Genomic DNA, 16,231 nt, shown 5'->3' on the forward strand with positions numbered 1-16,231 from the left:
TGTCACAGTTCACTTGTAAATTTTCCTTTGGCCAAATACAAGGAAACTAATTTCATAATTGCAAGGAAAGTGGCATGAAAATTATTCACATGAATACCTACCTGCAAGAAAGACGCATTTGTGGCTTTCTCAACAGAGTTATAACATCACAAGAGTGGCTACAAAAGTGGTTCTTCGTAATGACATGAACATGAACACATGCAGAGCCACATCAAATGCACAGTGGAAACCTTACTGGTGCTAGACACCCCTTCCATTTTGAAATGGGCAGACAGGACGCATTTGATGTATCTGCTATCCAGGTTACCAGTAGTAAAATATGCTTGTTTAGCACCCACACAAGAGGAAAACTATCTATGCAGTTAGTCTCAAGTAGTAGGAACACAAAGTAACCAGAAACAGCATGCTGAAAACCTTGTCATGCCAAAGGACATGTCAGGAGAGACTAGGGGTGTGTGAACAGTGAAATCTTAGAAATGTATCTAATTTCTAAAAGTACTAAAAAAAACAGGCACCCTCAATGTTGAACTGAAGCCAAATTTATATATTATATTTCTATGCCTAAAACAGCACAAAAAGGACAAAGAGAATGCAAGGCTGGTTACATACTACACTTTGAATTAGTCAAGATGGCGAAATCTGGAGGCTGTTCAAAAACAAAGCATCCTTGGCAGGGTCACTGCAAATGCAAATGATTGTGCAAAAATACTTATTGCTCAAAATTTTCATTCAGTAAGTGCTCCTTTAGTGCAGTAATAATGGCTGCTGCAGCAAATAATACTTTTTTGCTTTGAAGAGAAGTTTGTTGGAATAGCAAAGAGTTTCTAACTGGGTTTGGGTAATAATGGGTACTTGATCTGGCATCCATATGAATGGCCCTTTTTGCAGGAAGACAAGCTACAAATTCTTGTAGCCTCATTATAAGATTTGAACCATAACAAAGTACTTGGAAAAAAAAAAAAGAACAATATTCCCTACAATCTATATTTCTGGTCAGAATGGTAAGTGTGTACACAACTTGCATCTGAAAATAGTATCGAAGTTTCAAGCACCTCTAGAAAATGCATTGCTTATACCGTAAGATTTATTATAGGGCTGTGCCATTCAATACAAAATTAAGGGCATACTTAACAGTATTAGCAATCAAATGCAGTCTTCAGTGAGTACTATAAAAGAAAAAAATACTTTGACATATCAATCTACAACCACCTAACAAATGTTATGTACAAGCTAGACCCAATGGATGGTGGGGTTTGCCATGCCAGTAGATGCACTTCTTTATTTGTCTGCTCCTTTCTTTTTGCCTAAGCATATGGTATAGAATGCACAGCAAAAAAAGAAAACCTACTGAAAATAATCAGAATGGCATTATATAGCATTTCTTTTTGAAGAAGCCTCTTGCAACTCATTTCTTTTATTGCAATACATTATGCTACAATTTCACAATGCTTAGAAAAGCTCTTGCATTAGATGGATTTACTAATTAATCCATTAAATTGTGCTGAGAAATCAGACAAATATCTGAATGAATGCACAGCTCTAGTCTTTTATTACAAAAAATCCTTCAGGTGTGGCAGTTTCTCATGCCAGTAGAGATGTGCATTCGTGTTGAATCTGCAGTTTATACAATTCCATAAGCCATTCTACTTTCATCCCCTAGACATGACAAATCGCCGTTATTATTTCTCAGCTACACACACAAGACAAATGAAAATAGGTGCACTCAAGTCTCACACAAGCTTCTGTAAGTTCCTCATGCATTGATACTACAACAAATGGCTTATGTATCATGAACAACTGTCTGCTCTAATTAGTAACAAGAACAGTAACAAGAACATGCAGAGGTTAATGCCCGCAAAAAAGAAGAAAGCTGCTGTGGAGTTGCCTGCCCTGTTCTTTAGTGACGCAAAGGCATATTCATAGCAATGAGATGCATGCTTTCAAGGTTGACCCGCAGCTTGATGTGCAATCCAAAGCAATTTTTCACATGCCTCGAAAGAAAGAAGTCAAGAGGTAAAGAAATTGCACCCCACAAAGAACCTGCCCAAGCTGATGGAAGCAATGAAACCACACCTGCCGCCACATAATCCACTTAGTATAAGCTGCTGTAATGTGTACGTCACCCAACATTTCGGGGGCCTACCTGCAGGCCCTGGACGTTACTTTCCCTTTGGACTAGTGCTTTGTCACCTGTGCTCTGGAAGAAAGTGTGTAATGCACTTGCAGATGTTCATAAAAAAGTTGCTTTTCATCTATTGGGTGAGCTGTGCTCCCACTGTATTTCAGTACACCCGGTTCAGTATGTCCTTATGAGCCTTTATAGAGGCTCTAAATTTCAGTGCTCATGAACCAATTAATTTCAAAATGAAGTAATATTGGCATCCCACAGGCAATCTCAAAGGTCACCTAAGGCTTTCCACCACCTTTGGAATAGCTTATTTTTTCTCTAGTTTTCTATTTTACCTTTTTACCTCGCTTTGTTCAAAAGTTACAGGATATTTTGAACTGGCAGTGAACATTTCAGCATGGTGTTTGGAGAACTTTTCTCCTTCAAAACTTCATTTTCTACATTTCTTTTTCTACTGAAACTTTGTAATGCTACTTTATACATTATGTTGTGCAAGGAACTACAATATAATTGAAAACAATATCTTCTAATGTTTTTATGCTTCATCTGAAACATTACATCTGGAAATACAGAATTTTAAACTTTTGTACAGTTTTTGGCTATAACAGGCTTTGCACAAATCAGATATCAGTTACTTGCACAGCCTAATTTTTGGCTATGTTCAAGCAAAATCATTTCCAATTTCTGCACACAAGTTGCCAGTCATGACTGTTGATGTATCAGTCATATAAAGGTGAAAATAAAATACTTCCCTCCAAGGTATAATATGCACACATGCGTGTATGTATAATAACATATAGTCTATGGAATAATTCACATATTACATATGCACCCTTAGCTCCCATGGTTTTTCCTTCCGTAACTTCTGTTCTTGTTGAGCAGACAAAAACATACCAAAGATACTCTGCATATCAGGTTACAGACAGCTGTAACAGAATTTAGAAACACTTTTTGTTCCACCAAATTAACATAGACAGTATTCACTGTAGCAGTACGAAACAATGTTAAGAGATGCTGAAATTGTAAATAAAAATGCTGTTAAATATAAACCTAAATCAACGTACCATACTAAGGTGAATTAAAGCACCCCTTTCCAAACTGCAAATCATAATACTAAAGGAGGGCACTTTCTTGAGTGAATCAAAGTGTAAGCTGCATGAATATTTTTTTTTTTGAAATTGTAATGTTTTAATTTCTAATGTTCTTAAATACACATTAACGTAGTACTTTTGAAGAATTTCAGTCAAGCCATTCAAGTCGAACTGAGGTTAGAGCATGCACCATACAATATGAGGCGAGTACTAGATCTGTGCAGGGCTTTCATAATACATGTACAGTGGAACCCCGATTATACGACTTTCTCGGGACCACGAAAAAGTGTTGTAAAATGTGGGTGTCGTAAAATCTGAACATAAATTATGCCTATAAAAATACTACTTATTTCACACGACGGATTTACGAGAAACTTCAATCTAAACTACTAACATACTCTGCAGGGCTTGGAAACCCAAATTACCAAAAAAGTAAATGCGATAAGAATTAATGCTGCAGTACAGGTACCAATCATGCCTTATTCAAACGAACCTTTATGGCAGTCCACTGCCCACTGCTGCGATTCCCGCCAGACGGCGCGAACTTTAAAAAAAGTTCTGACTTTTTTTAGACAGCTAAAGTTCCCGATGCCGTCTATGTGCCGTAGCAGCTCGGCGAACGTGGTAAGCACAGGCACAGCATCTGTGGCGTCGTCGTTGTCCTCGTCCGATGTCGCAGCAGTGTCGGCACTCGGCAAAGCCTCCTCGATGGCGTCATCCAGCGACACCTCGCCGCAGATTGCAACGTTGTCGTCAGCCTCCATGTACTTGGCGAAGGTCGTGGTGAGGTTTAAACCCTCGAAATCGTTGTCGGTGAAGCCTGCATCGGCCTCGAGCAGCATCGAGATTGCTGCGTCCCCAGTAGGGGAGGCAGTCTCTCACTTAGAGCCACAGTGCTTGAACGAGTTAGCGATTGTGCTTCGCGCCCCTGCGTTCCACGAACTGGCGATAAAATGCGTGGCGTCGAGCACAGTGATTTTTTTTTTCCGACTCGCTGCGCTCCATAGCCGTCAGCCGACGCTGCACTAACCGCTTCAGGTACCCTTGCTTGATGCACTTAATGATGCCAGCATCCAGCGGCTACAGCTGGCTTGTGCAGCTGGGCGGAAAGAAAAACAACCTTTATGTTCCACAGGCTGGACCTATCGGGTGGGTGGCACGGTGTGTTGTCCACGAAAAGCAATATTTTCCTCACCTTAGCACCCATTTTGTTATCCAGCTGCAGCAAAAGATTGCTGAAGAGTGTCATCCACGCTTTTTTGTTGAAGTTGTGGCTGCACGGCAGCGTCTTCAAGTTATTAAAGCACCGTGGCTTTGCAAACTTTCCAACAACGAGCATGGGCAGCCTCTCGGAACCGTCCTCGTTAGCACAGAATAGTGCTGTCACACGCTTTTTACTACGCTTTCCACCATGACAGCTGTCACCCTTAAACTCAAGGGTTTGCTCGGGCTGCATATGGTAAAAAATACCGCTCTCATCGGCGTTGAAAATGTTGCAGGACTTGTATGCAGCAATCATCTCTGACAGTGACTCCATCCACTCGTTCACCGCCAAAATGTCCACAGAAGTGCTTTCTTCGCAGGAGTGGCTGTACACAATCCGGTTTTGTTTTTTAAAGCAATCCAGCGACCCGTTCGATGCCTGAAAGTCATCGATGCCCAGACGCAATGCCCCAAGGTCTGCCTTTTCTTTTAGAATGGCGCCATCAACGTTGATTGCAGAGTTCCGTGCTTGATGCAGCCACTTGACGAGAACTTCTTCTAACTTCTCATGCTGTCCTTCTTTTGCCGCTTTCCGCTTGAGCCCGAACTTGTTGGCATTCTGCAGTATCACCGCTTTGTTTGCCAGGATCGTCTTCAGCGAAAATTCGGGTATCTTATGGTCCCAGGCAATGCTGGCTTTCGTGGCTCCATGCCGCTTTTCCGCTTCCTCGATAACATTCAGCTTATCGCCGAGGGACAGAACTGTCCGCTTTCGGGACATCGTGCGTCGCGTTGCTCTACACAACTCAAAACCTCCGCTGAACACTGGTCGATAGGATTACGACGAAGAACATATGCGATAAACACCTAGGCCTCTCCGCGCTACCTTGTCAGCGATTTGCTGCTGCTGGGAAACTGGAAGGAGAGAAACGCTTCCCCAACGCGACAAGAGGCGACGCCGCCGAGAAGAGAGGGAGAAAGTGACTGTGGAGAAGAAAAGGTGCTATTTCAGCACAGCGAGCGTCGCGGGCGGCTGCTTGTGGAGGAGAGAGAAACAAACGATGAGACGAGGCAGGGAAGAAAGCTGCGCCGGAGCGAACCGGTCGAGCGGTGTCAAGCGCTCCGCATGCGGAGAGATGGAGTGAGGAAAGAGACCCGCGGCACTTTTCTTTCGTCCGCTGTTCCATCCAGCGCTTCGCGAAGGTCGTCGTATAATGCGGGTCAGGCGTACAACTGTGTCGGATAACCGGGGTTTTTAATGCATTGCTACTATGGGGACTTCACCGGGGCTGCGCTAATCCGTCGTAAAACCTGGGTCGTCGCAAAACCAGCGGACGTATAACCGGGGTTCTACTGTAATAGAAAAAAAAAATTGCCAGTTTCAAGTCACCTATTCATTTTTGCCTGTTAGATAGCTGCCACTGCTCCATTAACCATGTATGGTCATAACTAAATTAGTTTATAGTTCAGTTCAGCCAATAAACAAAATTATGACAGTAATCTTCAACCTTTTTGCCTCCTTTTGAGAGTCTAAGGTTTAGCCAGACCTGCCAAACTCAATATGCAGAGCTGCTGGCAACTATATTACCCTTCTGATGGCAGCACTTTATTTTTATTTTTATTAACCAATAATCATCACTTCGACCTTTACATATCAAAATACACTAATTTCTGAAGAAACAATAAACATCAAAGGTATTATCAGTTTTTGCTAAACATAAACATAAAGAACATCAAAAGCCCCAGAAGTCCCAGTATGTACTGTGACAGCTATTTAAAAAGGAAATGTAATGCAATCTAGGACTGCAAAATGATTGTCGCCACATCTTGAAAGAAATAAGTAACTAGAAAAAAATATTGAATGCACATTGTAAAAAAAAAGAGCGAGCTTATGCTGGCATTGCCTATGTGGTCTCAATGGTCATTGAGTGCTATCATCATTGAACAGACAAATGGCCGCTGGAGTTGAATATCTGATGCAACCACATCCACGGGCAGTGTGTCGGAACGGAACGAAAATAAAAACGAAAAACAAAACAAAATTGTATTTTTGACCGGAACGAAAACGTAACCGAAATGTTATTTTTTGTGTTTCTGAGTGAAACCGAAATATTTTTTATTCGATTTTCGGTTCAAAGGGAAATCCAGCAATCCGAAACAACCGACATCAGGCAATGTCAGAATTAGCATGTACCTCAGGGTTCTGTATAAGCCGCTTATCTCAGGCAGGGATAGCGGGATAGCGCGAGCGATAGCCGATCGAGCACTCCACTAATCTACGCCTGCCGCTCGGTACACCAGCAGATCGGCATCGTAGCGAAACCCAGGGCTTGCACACTGAAGAGCTTATTTAGTTTTCTACTGGTACAACACTTTTTTAACAAAGTTTCAGAGTTTGTTTGTTTTATTGGGACAGCAGACTCGCATTTCGGCAAGTACACTCGATGACGTGCTGCTTCTGACATGTTGAGTGCCTAAGGCACTGAGCATGATCTCAGAATTCATAATTCACTTATTGAGAAAAATAAATACGTTTTTATCATTAGTTTGCTTCGAAAATGTTTCCTTGCAAACCAAAACCGTTATGAACCGTTACAGACAAATGTTCTTTTTTTTTTTGTTCTTGAGCAGAGCCAGAATGGAACTTTTTCAGAGAAATGAAACTAAATACAGAACAAAAAACATTGAGTTCCGACACCCTGTCCACAGGTCGCCAAGTTGCTCCCAAGGCGAGAAACTTGGCTGGATTACCAGTGATCGCTTTTCATCTGCACGAAGGCACACATGTTCAGTGGCAGTAGCGCTCAATAATCACCAAGAGTGTGTCCACAGTGTGATGCAATGATAAATATTTGTGAAGCAGATCCTCTGCTTTAGAAACAATGAAAAAAAATAAGAAGAAAGGATAATAATAATACAGTCAAACCTAGATATATCGAATTAGTGCGTATATCAAACACTTTCTGTATCACCTGGAAAATCGCATGCATTCTTAATTTTTAAGTTCGAATGGGGTCGAACGTAAAATGTATATATTGAACTCTGTCACCCCAAACCATGTCTGCTCTGTTGACTGGCAGTGAGCTTTCCCGCAACACCCTCGAAGATCGCAGTGGCGCGACGGGCATTCCCGACTGCTGCGCACTATAGCCACACACATCACACCGAGGGCGCCATTTCAACATAGCAGCATGCGCACACGGCGGCTTGGCTAGTTCAACAATGTCAACGACGCATTGCATTTGCCGCGCCTCGCAAGTACTGGCGGGTTGCATCCACAACGACGCGTGACAGCGCACGCTCACTGGACTTACTCATAGACGCCCTTGGCAGACGCCACTCAATACTTTGTTACTGACAGTGTTTCAAAATACTTCCGATTACCGGACGTGGAGATTACAGCAGAAGTTGCGACCAAACGAAGGCACTGCAGACGTTGATCCCGCAAGTGCTGATGTTGCCCCGCTATCGATTTCCACTGAGGCTGTAGCTGCTTTGGCCCTTCTACGCGGCTAGTGCGGTGCAGCCCTATCGCTTGTGGATCGTTTAGACTATGTTGAGGACACCGTGTTTAGGCACGCGGCTGCCAATAAGAAGCAGGCTCCACTGCTGAATAAATACATAAATACTTTGTGCGAAGCTCTAAGTGAGTATTTACAGTGCCATGATTGGGGCTCGATCGTTGTTCAGAGCACGCGTTCACTTGCGCAGCGCGCTCCCGCCTGATGAAGTCGGCGCGGTCTAGGCCTATTGCGAACGGCGCAACCGAATGCGCGCTCCGAACAACTATCCCCGATTGCACCCTTGGTTGATTGAGTGATTTGCAGAAGTTCTTTACGCGTTTTTTACGTGATTTTATATATCGAATTCTGGCTATATCGAATTATTTCGTGATCACTGCGCTGTTTGATATATTGAGGTTCGACTGTCCACAGTTCGCTACTCACCTGGAAGTATGTATACTTGTACACCTGTCCCCCAGTCATCTTGGCCACTTGACCCACTGTTGCCACGTCAACATAGGCATTATGGAACAAGAACAGGTCCACACAGCAGCCAGCTGCTACGCACTCCTGTCCCAGTTGGTTGTAGAAGGGTGACTGGGGTGTCAACACCGACTGCAGCCAAAGGGGAGAACAATTAAAGAAGGTCAGGGTTAGAGCTGCCCATTCCAACAGCTATCAGCTGTTCCTAGTAACCTGAACAAACAATACAATGGCTTAAGATTCCACTAAAACAACCTAAATCTTGCATGCCTGCTATGTTATATTTCTAGCAAGTTGCAACAAGAAGCGTCCCACCAGCTGAGCTCTGCAATACCAGACAAGGAAACCAACACATTTCAAAGCACACTACCATGTCCTTATGGAAAAGAAAAAAAAAATTTGCGCAGCTAGCACTAGTGGTGCAAGGCTGGAGCCAACAGTGGAGCTTGTGATCACCTAGCTTTTACGTGGCTTGCCTAAGTTGTTTGTAGGTTTTGTGAGGTTATGCTAGGTTTTGCCAAGTTGTTGGTAGGCTTCACTAAGTCGTTTCTAGGTTTCGTGAGGTTATGGTAGGCTTGGCTAAGTTGTTTCTAGGTTTTGCGAGGTTATGCTAGGTTTTGCTAAGTTGTTGTCTCGGTTGGCTTGACACTGGAGGTTCTCGTGCTGCTGCAGGACAGGATCACTCTCTCGGCGATGTCGAGCATTCAGGCGCCGGCTCTCAGGTTCCCTGGATGGAAACTAGGGATCCTCAACTCAACGTCGCCTCTTCTCAGTTACATCTTCGCCGCAGTACGGTGCTCTTCCTGGTAAGCCACTGCTTCTTCGGGTGTCCAGACTTTCTTCGGTCTTCCGATGGCAGCAGCACGTACGCACAGAGTAGAGGAGGCGAGGTGTGTCGCCCCGCCGGCTGTTTCGAGCTTCCACTCGCCTGTGACATCACGACTCCGCTCTACGCACGTCGGGTGCAAGGATAACGGCTATGTGGCTCGGTGCTCTCGCAAGCGGTTGCTAGGCAACGCGAGGCGGCACACAGCTGGGCTGAGTTTTCTGGTAACACTCCATGGCCAAACTGAAAGCTTAAACAGCTACCCTGTTAAAATTGATATTACCTACCTTCTCTTTGTCAGTGCCAAGCAGCTTGCGGTCATCTCTGTTTTTTAACTTTCCAGGAGCATCAGCAATGGGAAGGCTCGTGTGCATTACAAAGAGTTTTCCAGCACACTCTGCGGCCTGCAAAAAATTGTTAGTACATGACTAATTACCATTTTTAATGTAGAGACTCTGTAGCGGCACAGCATCAGAAAATGCAAAAGACACCTAATATGAAAAGCTGGCACATAAAAACAGTTCAGCACACAGTATTTTAACTCTAAGAGCTCACAAAACTACAGTGGGCAAAATGTAACATAAGGTCATTACTAGCCATCCTTGAATGGATGGCTCGTAATGACAATTGTTTGCAACAACACATGACGTTACAGAAGCAATTGAGCAACTGTTCACTGCTCTGCATAGAAGTGAAACAAAACACAAGAAACATTACCTTGAGGGCTTCCAGGCCAGCCTGAATAGCTGCTCCAAGGATTGTTTCTGTCTCACGGGTTTCACCAAACATTACAGGAATCTGCTCCAACAGGCTATGAAAAGAAATGTAATGTAGGTGTTTCAGAAGCCTTCAGAAGCCCTTCATCCATACCATAACAATTTACCATATGCATTTGCCTCTGACAACACTTGTCCGCATGTACACACACGTGTGTGGCGAAATTCTAGTGTGGGTAGGCTTCAATCACATGAAGTGAAAACCTAGTGGGATTTGTTACTAAATGCATGGAATGACGAGGGAATAACATTGCAGAGCAAAAACTTCAATCATGTTATTACTTCAAGTATTTCAACTGAAATGGCAGCAATTGAAATGCCACAAGAAAGCTGTCATGCAGCATAACAATGCAGAAAAGATGGTGCACTGCTAACTTCTCAAAAGCTGATTCTGGTGACGGAGTTTATCCCAAAGCAACACCGAGGCTATGAGAGATATTGAAGTGGAAATCTTCAGATTAATTCCAATTACCTGGGGTTCTAAAACATTCACCCTACACTTCGTACATGAGCATCATGGCAAAACTCTATTCAACACACATGTTTGGCCTGAGATCTCTAGATATAATGACCTCATTTTCATACATACGTCATTTAGACTATGATGAAGCTTGCTCGTAGAATTTTCAATGTTCTCTTTTGTATGCCACTACTATTTAGAAACCTTAGCTGACAAGAGTGCATTGGCAACTTGAAAAACTGCTGGCAGTGATAAAAACATAATTTTTATTAAATACGCACCATGAGAGTTCATTGTACTCAACAATGGAGCTGTTTCACTAAGGATGAATGCTAGTGAACCTAGTTTCAATGTAACTTATTTCTTCCAAGTTATTTAATTAAATTATGGGGTTTTACGTGCCAAAACCACTTTCTGATAATGAGGCACGCCGTAGTGGAGGACTCCGGAAATTTCGACCACCTGGGGTTCTTTAACGTGCACCTAAATCTAAGCACACTGGTGTTTTCGCATTTCGCCCCCATCGAAATGCGGCCGCCGTGGCCGGGATTCGATCCCGCGACCTCGTGCTCAGCAGCCCAACACCATAGCCACTGAGCAACCACGGCGGGTTCCAAGTTATTTCGTCCCTAAGGAGTGATTCTTGAAAGGTCTATGTTTACCTCTATTAGATTTAGGTCAGGAAAATGTTGCAGTTCTGATGAACTTAAAACATTCACTCACGAATTCAAAACAGTCTTTCATGCTTTTGTCCTTTTTGTCAATGTAGTAATTTAAGTTTCGAGACTGATTAGGTGTCGAAAGTTTCAGTGCCTCACTAAGATTTGGTTTCACACTACTACTAGCTTCAGTTTTGTAACTTCATAATTTGTGGCAAGCAGTTTTTACTTCCTTTCGTGCCACACTATTATCTCAAATTCTGACCAAAAATTAAATGTGCCGTCGACGAGCTGAGCTCGTCCTTGGTCGTTTTTACCAAAAACACATAGACTAACTAGTTCGTCCATGGCATGGAAGGGGCAGAGAGCACACCAAGTCACCAATGCCATCACTCTTGCTGCAGCAGTTTTACTACTTGAAACTATTTTAACAAAAATCTCCAATAGCCTCATTTTAAAAGCACTCACACACTACACAAGAGACTACACACAGCACTGCCCTTCTGGCGCAAGAATAAATTGGTTAAGAGAAATGTGCTTGTATCTTGTGCATGGTGTGTGCGGGCTTTTTTAAATCCTGTCAATTACACTTTTAAAGCTAAATATGAAAAAGTGGCTAAACTATGTTTACACACTACTTACCTATCAATGAGGCTCGAAGCCTCTTGCACAGTCACAAGGCAACCGTCCAACAAAGGCACAAACATGTCGTGTACATCTGGCACCACCAGCATCTGTGGCTGAGCCAGGCTGGCCTGCAAATATGTGACCCTATCTTGAAGTTACACATATAGAATTTTGTCAAGAAAATTTCACAGCCTGCTCATCTAAAAAAGGATATAGTGGAGCATGTTCACCCAATTGGGACTTAAAACCCTAGCAAGTGCATGCCTTGCTCAATACAGCTTGCAAGAATGCAAAATCTCGCCATAGTGTGCTCTTGTGCTAGTTACGAACATTTATCACTGTCCACAGGCACCATATGTGATATGTAGTGCCTGTTACTATATGTGACAACTTATGCACAGCGTTTTCCAGACTAGACATACAATGACAAATGGAGCAATCCCTGTGCCATAGGTGCTGCCACTGACAGGCAGAGCTAGAACGTAATATAAAATATTTGAAACCTATGTTAAAGGGGCGCTGAACCATCCCTCAGGTTTGGTGAAAAAAACAGTCCGTACATAGCATAGACTGCTGTGAATATCTACAATTTTGCAATCACATGCCATGCATGGGTTTCGCAAGTGGAGCGCTAAGTCACCTTTCTCTCAAACGCTCTCTTTTCAACAGATACTTAGTCCTCATTAATTTCTGGATGCTTTATTTCGTAATATAGCAGATTCCCATATGCAGCTGCTATTGGCCAAGAGCTGACATCAATAAAGCAGGGTGTTTGGATCACTGCACTTCTTCCTGCTGTTACAGAAAAAGCTTATTAATTCACAACTTGTTAATTCGAAAGTTCCGATAATTTGAAGTAGCCGCAGCAGTCCATCCAACAATACATTGAAATCAATATGTAACGCATCCCGCTAATTCACGCTAAAATCTGCAATGCCACCAATAAATTGAACTCTGAGCCATCGTGGATGGGGAGGGTGCTAGTGCGCGGGTGCACATTGGAGACTGTGTCGCTGGGCGGGCAGCGCAGCTTTCTTTGCCCTCTGCTTAGGCCTTACTGGACAGATACGCGTGTACGCCTTGCCAGGCATGGCCAACGCCTCTGTTGCAGGTCGGTCCTCTCCCTCTTTAAAAACGCCGACGCGGCACTCTGTGTTCCTTTTTGCTTTTTTTTTTTAATGTTACATCTTCGAGGGTATGCTTTTTCTATACAAGGTGTCCTGCCGAGAAGCGGCGCAGGTAATGTCTAAAACATGGCGGCCATGATGTTTATCGGCGCTCGCAGTACCAAAAAGCATAGCCATTGAGATTCGTGGCTGTTACTCAAAGAAAAGTATCGCTGGTATACATGTTTGGACACCACCTATACGTATAGTGGAACTCAGCAGCATGCAACCGGTGCAGCTACACGAGTACAACAGAGACCAACGTCGCAGCAGGTTGTGGCGCATTTCATCAGTGCATTTTAAAGCACAGCTTCTGATCCTGTGGCGAGCATCGGCAGCGCAAAGGCGCATTTATAGACCGAAATTTTCAGCGCACATCACTTGCAGCCAGTAACGCTATGCCACTTGCGCTGCGCCAGCAGAGTGCCGTCGGCTGCTCTTTTCGGAGCATGTACAGGTCTATGCCCAACCCGCGCGCCACTTTGAACGGCTGTCTGCGACCATTGGCGAAGCAGTGTGGACACTTCTTTCTCTGCGCCATGCATTGTGGGTCGGCACAGGGGGCGCAACGAATGCACGGATGGAGCAAAGCCATCTTAACGTCAGGCACATCGAACCGCGTTGGCAGTGTCCAGTTACATTGGCTGTGCCAATGCGTCAAAGTATAGACGTTGGTCTCGTCAACGTGACATAGTGCGTGTGTGTGCACTCACGCTACTTCACACTATATAGTATGCGCTTTAACTGAGCGATCTTTTCCGACTTTCATTAGTTTGAATTTTGTACAATTTTCATTTTCGTAACATCCCTGTGGAATTTGAATCAACAAGCTTTTACTGTATTGTGTATATTTATTGATGCAGTTTAATAAACAGGCTGAAGTAAGCGAAAATCTGCTCTGGAATTTCTATAATAATTACGTACATCCGGAAAAAGCCAACTACTGTCTGCTCATGCTCGGCCGCGGCCGCTTGCGTAGGAACTAAACTTTAGTTCCCCTGCTTATCGATGTCACAGCCATCATGTCGAGCAAATTCAAACTAGTTTTGAACACACTAACCTCGAACCACGCGAAAATTAGGGTCACACCATACGCACACTTACTACTGGCCGCTCCTGGTTACACACCTTGGCAGACTTCGATTCATAATAATCAAGCTATTGATAGCGCTTCGCCCGTAAACATTCATGCTCCCGTAATCAAGCAAAATATGGAATGGCTCATAGCCCTGTAAGGCGGAGGCTACAAGCACTCAGCAAAGTGAAGCGAACAGTGCTTAAATTCTTTCTAATCATGCATACAACATACAGAACAGCATGTCGAAAACTGTCATCATCAGTGGCTCATACCCTCTTGAGCAATGGCTCATACCCCCGTAAGCAAGCAAAAAATGCAATGACTCATAGTCCCGTAAGGTTCATGGCTACTCACTTTGCATGAATTAGCTGTGCTGACATTACCCCTGTTGTCATCGTCGGTGATTTCAATGTGGATGTGTCGGTACCGAAAAGGGAGCAGTTTATGCGTTACGTGTTGCAGACATATCCCTTGTGATGCTACACCGATCCAGCCCAACCAACCACCCAGTGGTGTACATGCATCTATTTCACATTATCAAAGAATGTGATTGCAGTTGGGAGTGAAATAATGACCACCGAGCAAGACAATAAGTGTGGGTACCTTGTGTCATGATGACCACCCATAAAGACAATAAATTAGTCCATACCATTGTTCAAAGTTATGTGTCAACTCCGTGTTGTGTGCTAAACAGCTTCGCTGGTCAACCACCTTCACAGAGTGGAATCTTTTTGTTTCACGATTTTGTTCCACCTTCACGATTTTTTGTTTACAAAAACAACCAAGTGGCAGAAGCGATCGCGCCAGAAACACGTCATGGCCGCCATCTTGTTTGTTGATCGCCCGTTTGAAGTGGCAGCATGTTGCTACCGACATGTGACGACGGTTTTTGCTCACCTAATGCAGTGCGTAATGTGCACAATGGCAAGAAAAATGCAGCAAGAACAAGGAAATCCACGTCCCACCAACGTGGAACTGTTTACGGTGTTCAGATGGCGGTTGTAAAATGGAGTACCACGCATCGAGCCGCGATTGAGCGATCGTCTGGGAATACGCATTCCTTGCTTCAAGACCGCTGGTTTTGGTGCCACCGGACAGGCATCATGTGCGGATTTGGCGCCGGACATAGATTTGTGCGAAGGCACCATAATCTGAATCGACTACCTTTGGGTATACAACATACGATCACTTGCGCCCTCGGCACCAGACGCGTCGGCACCTACGGGCGACAGCGTGCACAGGAGAAATGCTGCTCTGCGTCCGGTGCCGAGTTACGCAAAATCTTGCAAAAGTGATCGTATCTCCAAAAGCAAATGACCGAGAATACTGCGCCACAGCATTGCTGCCGCTGTTGATCGACGTATACGGCCCACTTTGTACAGTCAGCAATGCGGTTCTCTACCCTCCTTGCAAGCTTGCCAAAGTAGGCTAACAGAATTTTGACAGTCAAGTTTCGTTCTGCGACGCAATACCTATCTGTACTGTCTCATTTTGCAACAACGAATATCTTGCGGAAGCAAATTTTTCACGTTCCCCGCCAATTTAGTTATTGTGAGGTTCAACAGTAGTGGCGTCTACGTGAACATCCAAAATTAAATTTTATCTTCATGCCACGGTGACTTTCTGTAGGCGGATCATTGTGGGCAGACCTCACTCCGACGTAGTCTTCGCAGTGCAAATCATTGAAAAAGGAGTGGAAGCACTGCGAATGCTGTCTGATTTCCAAGAACTCCGCATCTGCTGAACAGATTGAAGAACTTTTTGCGGCAAAGTATTTCTCAAATAGTCTACTTAAAATGCATTTCTCAACTTCAATAAAAGTGGTTCAGTGCCCCTTTAAGGCAGCACTAGCAAAATTCAGAATTATAAAATTAGAGAACAAATTGACACACCCGCAACCTACGACTGTTCACACATTCAGTTATTAAATGTACCAGGATTTATTGCACTCATTGCACAAGTCCTTTGCCCGTGAAGTTTCCAAACAGCGACCAGTACTGAAGTTCTGCACAGTTCCGTAGAACAGCGAGAGTGAGCCACCAGAAATTTTTCAAGAACACATGAGAAAGAGATAGAAACGTTTATTTCCAACAGCCCCTAGTCTGGGCATTAAAGGGCCCCTCACCAGGCCACACAGCAAACTTTGGTTATATGCTGGAAGTTGTTATGTGTGCTCTAGTAAGCAATCTGCCGCAAAAATTTTTCAAATCTGCTCATTAATAGCCAAGATA

At 43.8% G+C, this 16,231-nt stretch overlaps 1 protein-coding gene across 5 annotated transcripts in view; it reads right to left on the bottom strand.

Annotated features, from left to right (window-relative positions):
• Positions 1 to 16,231, bottom strand: part of Sec24CD (Secretory 24CD) — an 86,960-nt gene that overhangs the window by 32,342 nt on the left and 38,387 nt on the right. For 3 of the 5 annotated variants that reach the window (XM_050195755.3, XM_050195758.3, XM_050195754.3), the window contains 5 exons: positions 11,772 to 11,884; positions 9,952 to 10,045; positions 9,522 to 9,638; positions 8,370 to 8,540; positions 2,144 to 2,197 (listed from right to left, as the gene is read on the bottom strand). In XM_050195755.3, the coding sequence (XP_050051712.1) occupies positions 2,144 to 2,197; positions 8,370 to 8,540; positions 9,522 to 9,638; positions 9,952 to 10,045; positions 11,772 to 11,884 (549 nt within the window). The remainder of the gene's footprint in view (positions 1 to 2,143; positions 2,198 to 8,369; positions 8,541 to 9,521; positions 9,639 to 9,951; positions 10,046 to 11,771; positions 11,885 to 16,231) is intronic. The other 2 variants (XM_050195761.3, XM_050195759.3) reach the window with 1 other exon arrangement.

This window comes from Dermacentor andersoni, chromosome 1 (genome assembly GCF_023375885.2).
Source record: "Dermacentor andersoni chromosome 1, qqDerAnde1_hic_scaffold, whole genome shotgun sequence".
NCBI classification, from domain to species: Eukaryota; Metazoa; Arthropoda; class Arachnida; order Ixodida; family Ixodidae; genus Dermacentor; species Dermacentor andersoni.